The sequence below is a fragment of the Anomaloglossus baeobatrachus genome, chromosome 6 (genome assembly GCF_048569485.1).
Source record: "Anomaloglossus baeobatrachus isolate aAnoBae1 chromosome 6, aAnoBae1.hap1, whole genome shotgun sequence".
Classification (NCBI taxonomy): Eukaryota; Metazoa; Chordata; class Amphibia; order Anura; family Aromobatidae; genus Anomaloglossus; species Anomaloglossus baeobatrachus.
The window spans coordinates 7,357,998-7,371,698 of NC_134358.1; the positions used below are offsets into that span (position 1 = coordinate 7,357,998).

General features: G+C 49.0%; 1 protein-coding gene across 1 annotated transcript in view; it reads right to left on the bottom strand.

Moving 5' to 3' along the window:
• Positions 1-4,318: 4,318 nt before the first annotated feature.
• Positions 4,319-13,701, bottom strand: part of LOC142316915 (uncharacterized) — a 101,342-nt gene continuing 91,959 nt past the window's right edge. Inside the window, exon 10 of the mRNA XM_075352691.1 lies at positions 4,319-5,893. Within this exon, the coding sequence (XP_075208806.1) occupies positions 4,878-5,893 (1,016 nt within the window). The 3' untranslated portion in view covers positions 4,319-4,877. The remainder of the gene's footprint in view (positions 5,894-13,701) is intronic.

Sequence of the window (13,701 nt, forward strand, 5' to 3'; positions counted from 1 at the left end):
AGGGGGAGGCTGATGCTGGGGGAGGCTGGGACGAGGGAGGCTGATGCTGGTGGAGGCTGATGCTTGGGGAGGCTGATGCTGGGGGAGGCTGGAAGGAGAGAGGCTAATGCTGGTGGAGGCTGATGCTTGGGGAGGCTGATGCTGGGGGAGATTGTGAGGGGAAGGCTGATGCTGAGGGAGGCTGGGAGGAAGGAGGCTGGGAGGAGAGAGGCTGATCCTGGGGAAGGCTGGGAACGGGAGGCTGATGCTGATGGAGGCTGGAAGGAGTGAGGCTGATGCTGGGGGAGGCTGGAAGGAAAGAGGCTGATGCTGGTGGAGGCTGATGCTTGGGGAGGCTGATGCTGGGGGAGACTGGGAGGGGGAGGCTGGGAGGAAGGAGGCTGGGAGGAGAGAGGCTGAACCTGGGGAAGGCTGGGAAGGGGAGGCTGATGCTGGGGGAGGCTGGAAGGAGAGAGGCTGATGCTGGTGGAGGCTGATGCTTGGGGAGGCTGATGCTGGGGGAGACTGGGAGCGGAAGGCTGATGCTGAGGGAGGCTGGGAGGAAGGAGGCTGGGAGGAGAGAGGCTGATCCTCGGGAAGGCTGGGAAAGGGAGGCTGATGCTGAGGGAAGCTGGAAGGAGAGAGGCTGATGCTGGGGGAGGCTGGAAGGAGAGAGGCTGAGGCTGGGAGGAGAGAGGCTGATGCTGGGGAAGGCTGATGCTGAGGGAGGCTGGGAGGGGAAAGCTGATGCTGGGGAAGGCTGGGAGGACGGAGGCTGGGAGGAGAGAGGCTGATCCTGGGGAAGGCTGGGAGAGGGAGGCTGATGCTGGAGGAGGCTGGAAGGAAAGAGGCTGATGCTGGCGGAGGCTGATGCTGGGGGAGGCTGGAAGGAGAGAGTCTGATGCTGGTGGAGTCTGATGCTTGGGGAGGCTGGGAGAGGGAGGCTGATGCTGAGGGAGGCTTGGATGAGGGAGGCTGGGAGAGGTAGGCTGAGAGAAGAGAAGCTGATGCTGGGGGAGGCTGATGCTGGGGGAGGCTGGGAGAGGGAGGCTGATGCTGGGGGAGGGTGGGAGGAGGGAGGCTGGGAGGAGAGAGGCTGATGCTGGGGAAGGTTGGGAGGAGAGAGGCTGATGCTGGGGACAGAGAGGAGAGGCTGATGCTGGGAGGAGAGAGGCTGATGCTGGGAGGAGAGAGGCTGATGCTGGGAGGAGAGAGGCTGATGCTGGGAGGAGAGAGGCTGATGCTGGGAGGAGAGAGGCTGATGCTGGGAGGAGAGAGGCTGATGCTGGGGGCAGAGAAGCTGATGCTGGGGGCAGAGAGGCTGATGCTGGTGCAGTATGGGGGATGGAGCACGATGGGGGGTGCGCAGCATCGGGGATGGAGCATGATGGGGGGGGTGCGCAGCATCGGGGATGGAGCACGATGGGGAGTTCACAGCATGGGGGATGGAGCACGTTTGGGAGTGCGCAGCATGGCGGGTGGAGCACGTTTGGGAGTGTGCAGCATGGGAGATGGAGCACGATAGGGGGTACGCAGCATAGAGGATGGAGCACGATGGGGAGTGCGCTGCATGGGGGATGGAGCACGATGGGGAGTGCGGAGTATGGCGGATGGAGCACGTTTGGGAGTGCGCAGCATGGCGGATGGAGCACGTTTGGGAGTGCGCAGCATGGCGGATGGAGCACGTTTGGGAGTGCGCAGCATGGCGGATGGAGCACGTTTGGGAGTGCGCAGCATGGGAGATGGAGCACGATGGGGGGTGCGCAGCATAGGGGATGGAGCACGATGGGGAGTGCGCAGCATAGGGGATGGAGCACGATGGGGAGTGCGCTGCATGGGGGATGGAGCACGATGGGGAGTGCGCTGCATGGGGGATGGAGCACGTTTGGGAGTGCGCACCTCCCCCCAAAACACACACACACGCGCGCGCGCGCACTGCACAACACACCACACACCACACACCACACACCACACACACACACACACACACTGGGAACCACAAACAACTGCCCTACACAGACACCCACACACACAGACAACGCTGCGCACACACAGCACCCAACACACAAACACCGCGGCACACACAAATATACGCACATACCGCACAACACACACATTGCACAAAACATACCTCCCCCCAAAACACACCACACACACACAAACCGCGCAACACACACACAACGCTACAGACACACAGCGCTCCACAAACAACGCAACACACGCAACACACATACAACACCGCTCTCACCCCCCGTCACACCCAGACAACACCCAGAACATGTACAGCCCCTACACAAACACTTGGTAACTACACACAACAACATATATATATATATATATATATATATATATATAAAACAAAAATCATACATGAACTACACAATACGTAAATTCTAGAATACCCGATGCGTAGAATCCGGCCACCTTCTAGTATATATATTATATTATATATATATATATATATATATATATATATATATATATATAATGTCTATGAATGTGCATGTAATGGTGCTTGTGTATATGCAGTAGGGCCTGACACAGGTGTGCGGGGCTGCATTACATCAGTTTGGAGGTGTCCTGAAGTTGCAGCCCGAGGTTTACTTTTTGCTCTTTTTTTTCTTATTACAAACGGAAAGTAAAAAATTGTCAGTAGCAACAAGCCCTGGTGTCTGCAGTGCGGGCGCCTCGCTACCCCAGGAAGGGTCCCTGACAGGCGTTTTGCTACAGTAACACTGCCGGTATTCATGCCTCAAGGAAATGGCACATCTGTGAATATTTTTAACAAATTACTTTAAATTAAATGTATTGACTTTTTTGTTCATTTCCTTAACACTTATGAAATGAAAAATACGGTAGTGATAAGACGCACCAGATTATAAGACGCATCCCAAATTTAGAGATAAAAAAAAGGTAAAAAAAAATGGAGTCCGTCTTATACTCCGCTGTTGTCTTACCAGAGGGTGGGCGTCAGCGGTGGTGGAGTGGAGTCACACAAGGCAGGGGCGGTGTTGGTGGGGTCTATGTTGGCAGCAATGGGTCTGTGCAGGCAGTGGAAGCTGCGGTGGCTGTGTGGAGCAGGTGTCCCAGATGCTCTGTCGGCGATGAAAGAAATGGCGCCTGGAGCGGCACATGCACAGATGGAACTCTCAGCCAAAAGCTCCATCTGCGCATGTGCTGTCTCCAGGCGCTATCATTTGAAGCCCGAGCATCTGGAACACCTGCCACACAGCCACCGCAGATTCCGCTACCAGAACAGCCTCCGCAGCCCGCAAGCCAGCCGGCTGCCTGCACAGAGAGGCAGCATGTCGGCCGCCTACCCGCACAGAGAGGCAGCATGTCGGCCGCCTACCCGCACAGAGAGCCAGCATGTCGGCTTATCCTCCTATAGTATGTAAGTTTTGGCTTGCACTCATATTATATATATATATATATATATATATATATATATATATATATATATATATATATATATATATATATTAGTGCTCACTTCAGTTATCCTATTCAGTTATATGTAGTTTTTTTCTGAATGTGAACACAGCTCCGCCCCTTTCGGCCATGTTTTTTCCATCTCCTATATAAGAAAGTCCTTAGTTACCCCTCTCCACCCACAGCAGTTTTTAATTGCAATGAGATGACACACAGTTAGGGTCACAGAGCTAGGGACCCCAATATAGAGATATACCTTGACGAGGTCTTGGGGCTCAGTTACATTGATCAATGCGATTGCTAAATATCTCCTTTTTCCTAATATTCATGGCAGGTATGCATTTCATTGTTCACATGTTCAAATTAGCAAGTAGCATTTTTCATTGTATATTCCAATATTTTTCCATATGCTTGAGGCATTATACCATTATCTAAGTTTGATGTGCAGCCTTATCCTCCTATAGTATGTAAGTTTTGGCTTGCACTCATATATATATATATATATATATATATATTAGTGCTCACTTCAGTTATCCTATTCAGTTATATGCAGAGAGGTAGCCGGCCGCCTGCCCGCACAGAGAGGCAGCCAACCACCTGCCCGCACAGGGAGGCATCCGGCCGCTTGCCCGCACAGAGAGGCATCCGGCTGCTTGCCCGCACAGAGAGGCAGCCGGCCGCTTGCCCGCACAGAGAGGCAGCCGGCCGCTTGCCCGCACAGAGAGGCAGCCGGCCGCTTGCCCGCACAGAGAGGCAGCCGGCCGCTTGCCCGCACAGAGAGGCAGCCGGCCGCCTGCCCGCACAGAGAGGCAGCCGGCCGCCTGCCCGCACAGAGAGGCAGCCGGCCGCCTGCCCGCACAGAGAGGCAGCCGGCCGCCTGCCCGCACAGAGAGGCAGCCGGCCGCCTGCACAGACAGCCTCCCACGCCAATTCTCTACATCCTGGTAAGCTATATTCGGATTTTAGACGCACCCCTCATTTTCCTCCCTAATTTTTGGGAGGAAAAGTGCGTCTTAGAATTCAAAAAATACGGTAATTATTGATGTTCCCATAAGTTAAAAAAAGTACAAAGTATACATGGAGGGCATCCTCATATTTCTTTTACTATTGCAGTAAAGTAATGAATACAATAGTAACCATCAAGGTTCTTTGGGACAATTCAGCTTCATGAGTTTGAAAGTAAATAAGAGTTTTCTTTTCTTCCTTATAGCCACAAAACCTTTCCTCCTTGGATCCTGATCACAGCTGACCTCAGTTCTTTGTTTGCCAGATCCAGTCTCATTCCATTTAAAAAAATAAACATTGTAATTGACTTTTTTCACTTCTATGAATTAACTGATCTCATAAATGTGTTTTATTCTGATTGCACTGCCCGCAAAACCAACAAAAATATTGTTTATCCTCTGTGGAATTGCTGACAAGTTTAAAAAATTTGATTTTCTTGTAAAACATTCTCCACATACAGATCAAAATAACTTCTCTTCTGTGTGACTTCTCTCATGTTTAATTTGACCCGATTTATCTGTGAAGCATTTCCCACATATTGAACAAGAGTACGGCTTCTCTCCTGTGTGAATTCTCTGATGTTTTATAAGATCAGATTTATTTGTAAAACATTTCCCACATTCGGAACATGAAAATGGCTTCTCTCCTGTGTGGATTCTCTCATGTGTTACAAGGCATGATTTATTTGTAAAACACCTGCCACATACTGAACACGAATACGGCTTCTCTCCAGTGTGACCTCTCATATGTTTAACATGACTTGATTTATCTGCAAAGCATCTCCCACAATATGAACACGAATATGGCTTCTCTCCAGTGTGAATTCTCCTATGTGTTACTAGACCTGATTTATTTGCAAAGCCCTTTCCACATACTGAACAGGAATGCGGCTTCTCTCCCGTGTGACTTCTCTGATGTGTAACAAGACTTGATTTAACGGAAAAGCATTTCCCACATTCTGAACAGGAATATGGCTTCTCTCCTGTGTGTATTCTCTCATGTGTAACAAGTTCTGATTTCTTTGTAAAACATTTCCCACATTCTGGACATGGAAATAGATTCTCTCCTGTGTGAATTCTCTCATGAACAACAAGACCTGATTTATCTTGAAAGCATTTCCCACATTCTGAACATGAATAAAGCTTTTCACCTGTGTGACTTCTCTCATGTCTAACTAGATTTGCTTTTTTTGTAAAACATTTTGAACAGCGTGAACATGAAAAAGGCTTCACCACTGTGTGACTTTTCCCACATACAGAACATGAATACGGCACCTCGCCTGTGTGAATTCTCTCATGGGTATCAAGACTTGATTTATTTGTAAAGCATTTCCCACATTCTAAACATGAATATGGCTTCTCTCCTGTGTGAATTCTCTCATGTTGAGTGAGGCTTGATTTCTTGGTAAAACATTTTCCGCATTCTGAACAGGAGAATGGCCTCTCCCCCGTGTGCCTTCTCTCATGTTGAATAAGTGCTGATTTATAGTCAAAATTTTTCCCACATTCTGAACATGAGTATGTTTTTTTTCCTGTCTCACTTAATATATGTTGATAAAGGCCGGGGCTTTGAGTAAAGTTTTTACCACATTCTGAAAAAGAGTTTTTCTTTTCCCCTGCATGAATTCTGTGCGTAAACAGATCCGAGCTTTTTGTAAACAGTTTTCCATATTCTCCAAATTGAAATGACTTCTCCTCTTCCTGATCTGTACTTGTCGTAAGAAGCTTTGATCGGTCACAAGTAGAAACCTCGTGATTTGGGGGATTATATGAGGGATCTGTACTGTGAAGTCCCGGATGTGCATTAAAGGTAATGAGGTTTCCCTCTGAGGAGCGCGGCATGACATCTTCATCTTCTACTTTATAACTTCGTGGTATGATGAAGTCTTTCTCGTCATTTTCTGTAGAATAAAAAATTATTATGGATTTTTTTTTTTTCTAAATCACAAAGATGAATATATAACATTATTATTAGGCAGGAAACACACAAGCAGTTTTGATGCATGTTTGTTTTTTAATCTAAAGCCAGAAGCAATTGTATAAAGATTGTACATTGACTGTGAGGTGTAAATCACAGCAGCTGAGCCAGACAACTAGGCACTAGCCAGCCACATCAATGATAAGGGTCTGGCTGCTAAAACAAACATATTACTGACCTTACTGACAGATCCCCTTTACAGTGTAATCCAAAGCTTTCTAACCCTAGACTCATGTTTGTTTTTTCTTAAAGCCAGACGTGTATTCAAAAAGGAATAAGAAATATCAAGGAAGGAGTAATACTTCTTCCTCTATAGAGAGGAGGCTGTTGTGGGCGGGACAGTTCCCAGCTCCGTGAACTCAACTCTTAGATAATGTCAGAACGGCTGCACCCAGTAATCTAAGTTAAACATGGTTAGTTTCAGAATCTCTTTGCCTACAACATGCTGCTCTCAGATGAAATAGCAAAAACCTGCTGACAGATTCCCTTTAAGACTGGAAACACAAATGCATATGTTACCAATGCAGTTGAGCAAAGCCAGTTATGGATTGACAAGAATGTGCAAATCAAACTGTATAAGAAATTACATGTGTTATATTAGTCTTAGGACAAATTCAACATCTATGAAACATGAACCGTGCTCAAATCACACACCTTGGCCTGACCGGTGGGCGCTTTGTCCTGATCTAACTGCCTTATAGGAGTAGATGAGGCAGCAGGAGTGTGTGTGCGGAAGAATGGGCCAAAATCCACCTGAGCAATGCAGGCGACTAGTGTCTCCATACAGGATGTGAGGAGTGTGTGCTGAAGAATGGGCCAAAATCCACCTGAGCAATGCAGGCGACTAGTGTCTCTTTACAGGATGTGAGGAGTGTGTGCAGAAGAATGGGCCAAAATCCACCTGAGCAATGCAGGTGACTAGTGTCTCCATACAGGATGTGACGAGTGTGTGCGGAAGAATGGACCAAAATCCACCTGAGCAATGCAGGTGACTAGTGTCTCCATACAGGATGTGAGGAGTGTGTGCAGAAGAATGGGCCAAAATCCACCTGAGCAATGCAGGTGACTAGTGTCTCCATACAGGATGTGACGAGTGTGTGCGGAAGAATGGACCAAAATCCACCTGAGCAATGCAGGTGACTAGTGTCTCCACAAAGGAGGTGTCTGGAAGCTTTAGCACCAACAAAGGCTTTTGTATGAAGGATTAAATACATTTTAACGACGTGTTTAATACTTTTTATAATTTATAGATCTCTGGGATCTGTGTTATTGCTGTTTTTTTCTCTTTCAGGGTAATCCAGATAAATTAGACATTTGCCTGAACGGCTAAATTAGTGTAGCACTATGATAGAACTTATGAAACTTACGAAAACTATGAATTCCCTTTCTAAATTCATTATTACAGACCTGCGGGAAAACCTTCTTGAAGCTCCTCTTCTTCGTCACTCAGTGGATCGCCCCGTATCCCCTCCTCTTGTTCTTCTGCCTTAACCTCCACCTTAACAATAGTCCGATCTTCCCCCTAATGTCACAATGCAAAGATTCAGTACAATAAGATACCACCAAAATTATATGACCGCAGGAGGAAAATGTCCTCACGTCAATCTAAAGATTTGGTGTAGAGCTCAGCGCCATCTACCTGGTGATTCTCTGGGACGTCGTGAGTCTTCTCTGGCCGGTCCTGGGGATACAGAGGACGGGGACATCTCTCTGGTGGGTTCTGGGGATACAGAGGACGGGGACATCTCTCTGGCCGGTCCTGGGGATACAGAGGACGGGGACATCTCTCTGGTGGGTTCTGGGGATACAGAGGACGGGGACAGCTCTCTGGTGGGTCCTGGGGATACAGAGGACGGGGACATCTCTCTGGTGGGTTCTGGGGATACAGAGGACGGGGACATCTCTCTGGTGGGTTCTGGGGATACAGAGGACGGGGACATCTCTCTGGTGGGTTCTGGGGATACAGAGGACGGGGACTTCTCTCTGGTGGGTCCTGGGGATGCAGAGGACGGGGACATCTCTCTGGTGGGTCCTGGGGATACAGAGGACGGGGACATCTCTCTGGTGGGTTCTGGGGATACAGAGGACGGGGACATCTCTCTGGTGGGTTCTGGGGATACAGAGGACGGGGACATCTCTCTGGTGGGTTCTGGGGATACAGAGGACGGGGACTTCTCTCTGGTGGGTCCTGGGGATGCAGAGGACGGGGACATCTCTCTGGTGGGTCCTGGGGATACAGAGGACGGGGACATCTCTCTGGTGGGTCCTGGGGATACAGAGGACGGGGACTTCTCTCTGGTGGGTCCTGGGGATACAGAGGACGGGGACTTCTCTCTGGTGGGTTTATTCCACTGGATTCAACTGTCGGAGACATTAGGAAAAGAAGAAATAGATGTGATTCCATTTACCGGTAATTTTTTTTCCCTGAGGCCCTGACGACACCGTAAACATTAAAGAAAATAGGAATATCCGCCACAAAGCCAACTGACAGGTGACTGCGTCTCATATGGGGCCAGGAGTGCTGTAATAGCACAAACATATGGAGGCGACTAGTGTCTCATCATCAGTTGTCTTCAGCGCGAATCACCAAAAAAAAAAAATTTGCCTCCATTATACCCAATGCAGAAAATTGTATCCAACACCGGAGGCTGACACGGCCTCAGGCTCAGCTTCCTCTATAATGTCTTGCAGATATCACATCACATGGTATAGCACAGCCAATCAGGAGGGACTATGGAAGCCTGTATAAAAGTCGAAGTAGTGAATGCAGCAGCTATATTAGGGTGATTCAGGATCGTGAGAGAATACCAGGGCGCTCAGCTCAGAGAGAGAGAAAGCCCTAAAACATTGGAGAAATACTCCAGAAAGTAAGAGTGTTGTAAAATTGCAGCAGCGAAGAAGATTAGTGTCACAGTCTGCGAATAATAGAGATTCAGCTGATAGGAATCGAGCGATAGGGAAGGAGCCGGTGCCAGTGACTGACCAGTGATTAGCATAGCTGGAGCTGCTGCACTTTAGCTACACTTTTTCTTTCCTTCATTCTTTATGCACAAGGAAGCAGCAGCAAGTCATCACAATATTTTTTAAAGAAAAAATAAATATCTAAACTCAGTTCCTTAGTGACATAGTTACATAGGTTGTAATAAGACCTAGGTCCATGTAGTTCACCTTCCTCCACCAATTCTACATTTTGGTCCCGATTCATCAAGACTGTCATTTTGTGATTTATGTTGATTTTCCCATCATCTCTTGGACACATTTGCTGCTTTGTCCATCACTTTATCTTTTGGATTGGAGTGCGTATTTTGTAATCGTTTTGCGCCCTGGTATTGCCCTGGTATAGTGTATGGGATGACATCTGCAGGCGTGAAGGATTGTGTTGCCCACTGTCACCTTTCTATATAGAGAGGATGAGGTCTTTACAAAAGAGGTGTCACACCGACCCTCAAAATACAAAAACAAATAACTAATGGCGGGGCTTCCTGCATTACTGGTGAATTTTATAGCAATTATTGTTAATAAAGTGGTTTTCCGGGAATCACGTCTCTCGTGATCGGCTTCTGTCAGGTTAATATACTAATTCCCGGTGTTGCTGATCTTCCCCAGTCCTGCGCTTTGTATCTGCCCCGGTCAGTAATGATGTCACATCTACTGTAAACCTCAAAATCCTCGCGCCAGCGAGTGTCCACCGCAATGAGCAAAAAGCCTCAAGTTTACACCTCCTCTTACCTTGTGATGTCGGGGGCCGGTCGCTCTCCATCATCACCTCCTCGTACAGATCCTTGTGTCCTTCCAGATACTCCCACTCCTCCAAGGAGAAATAGACGGTGATGTCCTGACACCTTACAGGAACCTGACAACACACAATGATAGCGTCATTACCCAGAATCCTCCAGTGCCGGTCCTGTATAATGTCCCAGCATTCCCACCTCTCCGGTCAGCAGCTCGGTCATCTTGTTGGTGAGTTCTAGGATCTTCGTATGGCTCTTCTCATGTATCAGTGAGTGAAGGGGAGGGGCTGCAATGGAGCTCCGCCTCCTCCTCCGCCCTCCTGACTCATGGCTGCCGGGAGTCACACAGTCACCTGACGTCTTCTTCACTATGGTATAGACCTGTGTATGGACAGAGACGTCACAGAGACCTTTCTAGAGGATCATACTCTGCCTCCTTCCACACAATCTGGCCTTGACAAACTACAAACGAATCCTGAAAATATCACCGCTAACCCCCGCCACGTCGTGGAAGAGTTCCACCTTCATCACATCCCGCTGTTTACCGGTCATTGCTGCTACTATGCGTTACTATTGATACCTAGCTGGCCATATTAATGACTGGTCTTCATGGCTCTGCTGTTAGGCTCCGTTATTGAGGACACCGTTATTGAGGACCCGGGATCGGTCCTGGTCCTTCCTACTTTGTATTTTACCTTCCCGATGTCTGACTCTATAAAGATGATAGAATATATGGAAGAGTTCACCTCTCCGGTCAGAAGGAAGATGATCTCCAAGGTGACGTTCAGTAATCTCTTGGTGATGTCAATCCGGTCCTTGTCCATTCTTGGTCGGTCATTCAGGGGATAGGACGAGGATAAACTGACCAACAAAATATTGGATGTATTAGAGGTAAAATATGCAAACCTAAACAAAAAAAGAAAACCCCTCTAAAATAGATAAACCTTTAATAAATAATTATGCTAAAATCCCAAGCAAGCAATCCAGGCAACAAAAAAGTGGTGTGTACAGTGTACACCAGGGTAGCTCAGAGGACCACCTACGGTAGGGTTAGAGATCAGTGGTGACCTGTGAGGATTAGGGTATAGGCAGTCCAGTCACGATGTGTAGATCATGGGCCCAGCCCCACACTTACCACTGCCTAACAACGGAGGTTAGACCACCCTAACTTGTTCGGCGCCCCGTTCCTCAGCGGCTGTCCCTATTAGCCCCTACCCTGCCACTAGGTTTGTACCCTCCACCAAAAATCCTCAATAAAAAGTCAGAGTGCATACAAACAAAAACCGTGTAACATTCGTAAGGTAAAAACCTCAATAAGTCCACCCACTGATATTCAAAGAGGGGTATACACGGAAAACCAAAAAGTGCCCAACACAGGACAATAACTAGGGTAGTAAATAAATAAACACCATGATAGGTAAGAAATGAATGGCCCTTAACAGGGGCACAAAGTGGTAGCTCCGTAAGGGTCCATGAGGAGAGTCTACCATGCCAGAATATATCTCCTCCATATATTCAATGTCCCAATACGTTTCCCCCCTACCTTGGGATACATCAGTGGTAGGGGGACTAAAATCAGTCCTGAGAAATGTCCACCTGAAGGTGCCTTCCTCCAGAGATTAAGCATGTTCGGGGTCTAAATGCCAATAATCCATGTTAGGCGTGAAGCGGGGTCCTATCTGACCACCCAAGCTCCAATGAGCGAAGGACGAGAATAGGAGAACGTTGGATCAGACGGGAGGGATCTAGTGACGGAGGCGCATGTACGGAGAACGAAGCGGCTCTAAAGGGGACAACATAAGATGTGAAGCACAGATCCACGTCTCTGGGCACAGGGGCGCAGGACGACCACTGGTGATAGTGTCAGCAACTGCAGAATAGGTCAACATGGCAAGACCAACCGTGCCCTGGAGACCACAACAATGTCACAAAATGTTATCCTGTCCGGTGTGCCCCATCTCTCTGCATCAGCTTGTCCTCCATTCCAGCCTCTCACCATGGAAATGCAGGCACCATGTTATAGAGGAGAAGGCGCTGAGGACATTGATGTATGGTGAGAAAAGACACCGTAAAACCTGTGCGTTCATCAATTAAATCTTTGCTCCGTCTGGGATTATATCAGTGATTGGAAATTATATCCATGCGCACGGTATGCCCACAAAATGTCCATCACTGATGATGTGCGATCTGGGCCCTGTGAGGCCGGACCATCACCTCCACCACACCTCAGTCTAGTGAAATTGGCTGGATATTGGGGCCACAAAATACATTTGCTGGCAATTAGACACCAAATACTGAGGACGGCGGAGCCGGCGGTCACTAAAAATACTAAGGACGGAGGAGACGGACGGTCAGCGGATACTGAGGATGGAGGAGACGGGCAGCGATTGAATACTGAGGACGGAGGAGACGGGCGGTCACTGAATACTGAGAACAGAGGAGACGGGCGGTCACTGAATACTTAGGACAGAGGAGACGGGCGGTCACTGAATACTAAGGACGGAGGAGACGGGCGGTCACTGAATACTAAGGACGGAGGAGACGGACGGTCACTGAATACTGAGGATGGAGGAGACGGGCGGTCACTGAATACTGAGGACAGAGGAGACGGGCGGTCACTGAATACTGAGGACGGAGGAGACGGGCGGTCACTGAATACTGAGGACGGAGGAGACGGGCGGTCACTGAATACTAAGGACGGAGGAGACGGACGGTCACTGAATACTGAGGACGGAGGAGACGGACGATCACTGGATACTGAGGATGGAGGAGACGGGCGGTCACTGAATACTGAGGACGGCGGAGCCGGCGGTCACTAAAAATACTAAGGACGGAGGAGACGGACGGTCAGCGGATACTGAGGACGGAGGAGACGGGCGGTCACTGAATACTGAGGACGGCGGAGCCGGCGGTCACTAAAAATACTAAGGATGGAGGAGACGGACGGTCAGCGGAAACTGAGGACGGAGGAGACGGGCGGTCACTGAATACTGAGGACGGAGGAGACGGGCGGTCACTGAATACTGAGGACGGAGGAGACGGGCGGTCAGCGGATACTGAGGATGGAGGAGACGGGCGGTCACTGAATACTGAGGACGGAGGAGACGGGCGGTCACTGAATACTTAGGACGGAGGAGACGGGCGGGCACTGAATACTGAGGACGGAGGAGACGGGAGGTCACTGAATACTGAGGACGGAGGAGACGGGCGGTCACTGAATACTGAGGATGGAGGAGACGGGAGGTCACTGAATACTGAGGATGGAGGAGACGGGAGGTCACTGAATACTGAGGATGGAGGAGACGGGAGGTCACTGAATACTGAGGATGGAGGAGACGGGCGGTCACTGAATACTGAGCACAAAGGAGACAGGCGGTCACCGAATACTAAGGACGGAGGAGACGCGCAGTCACTGAATACTGAGGACGGAGGAGACGGACGGTCACTGAATACTGAGGATGGAGGAGACGAGCGGTCACCGAATACTGAGGGGATTTACTTTTCTCTTTTCTTCATTCACCCTGGAACCTGAAGACCCACCACTTCCGACAAGTCCACAACCTGCAATAATCCTCAG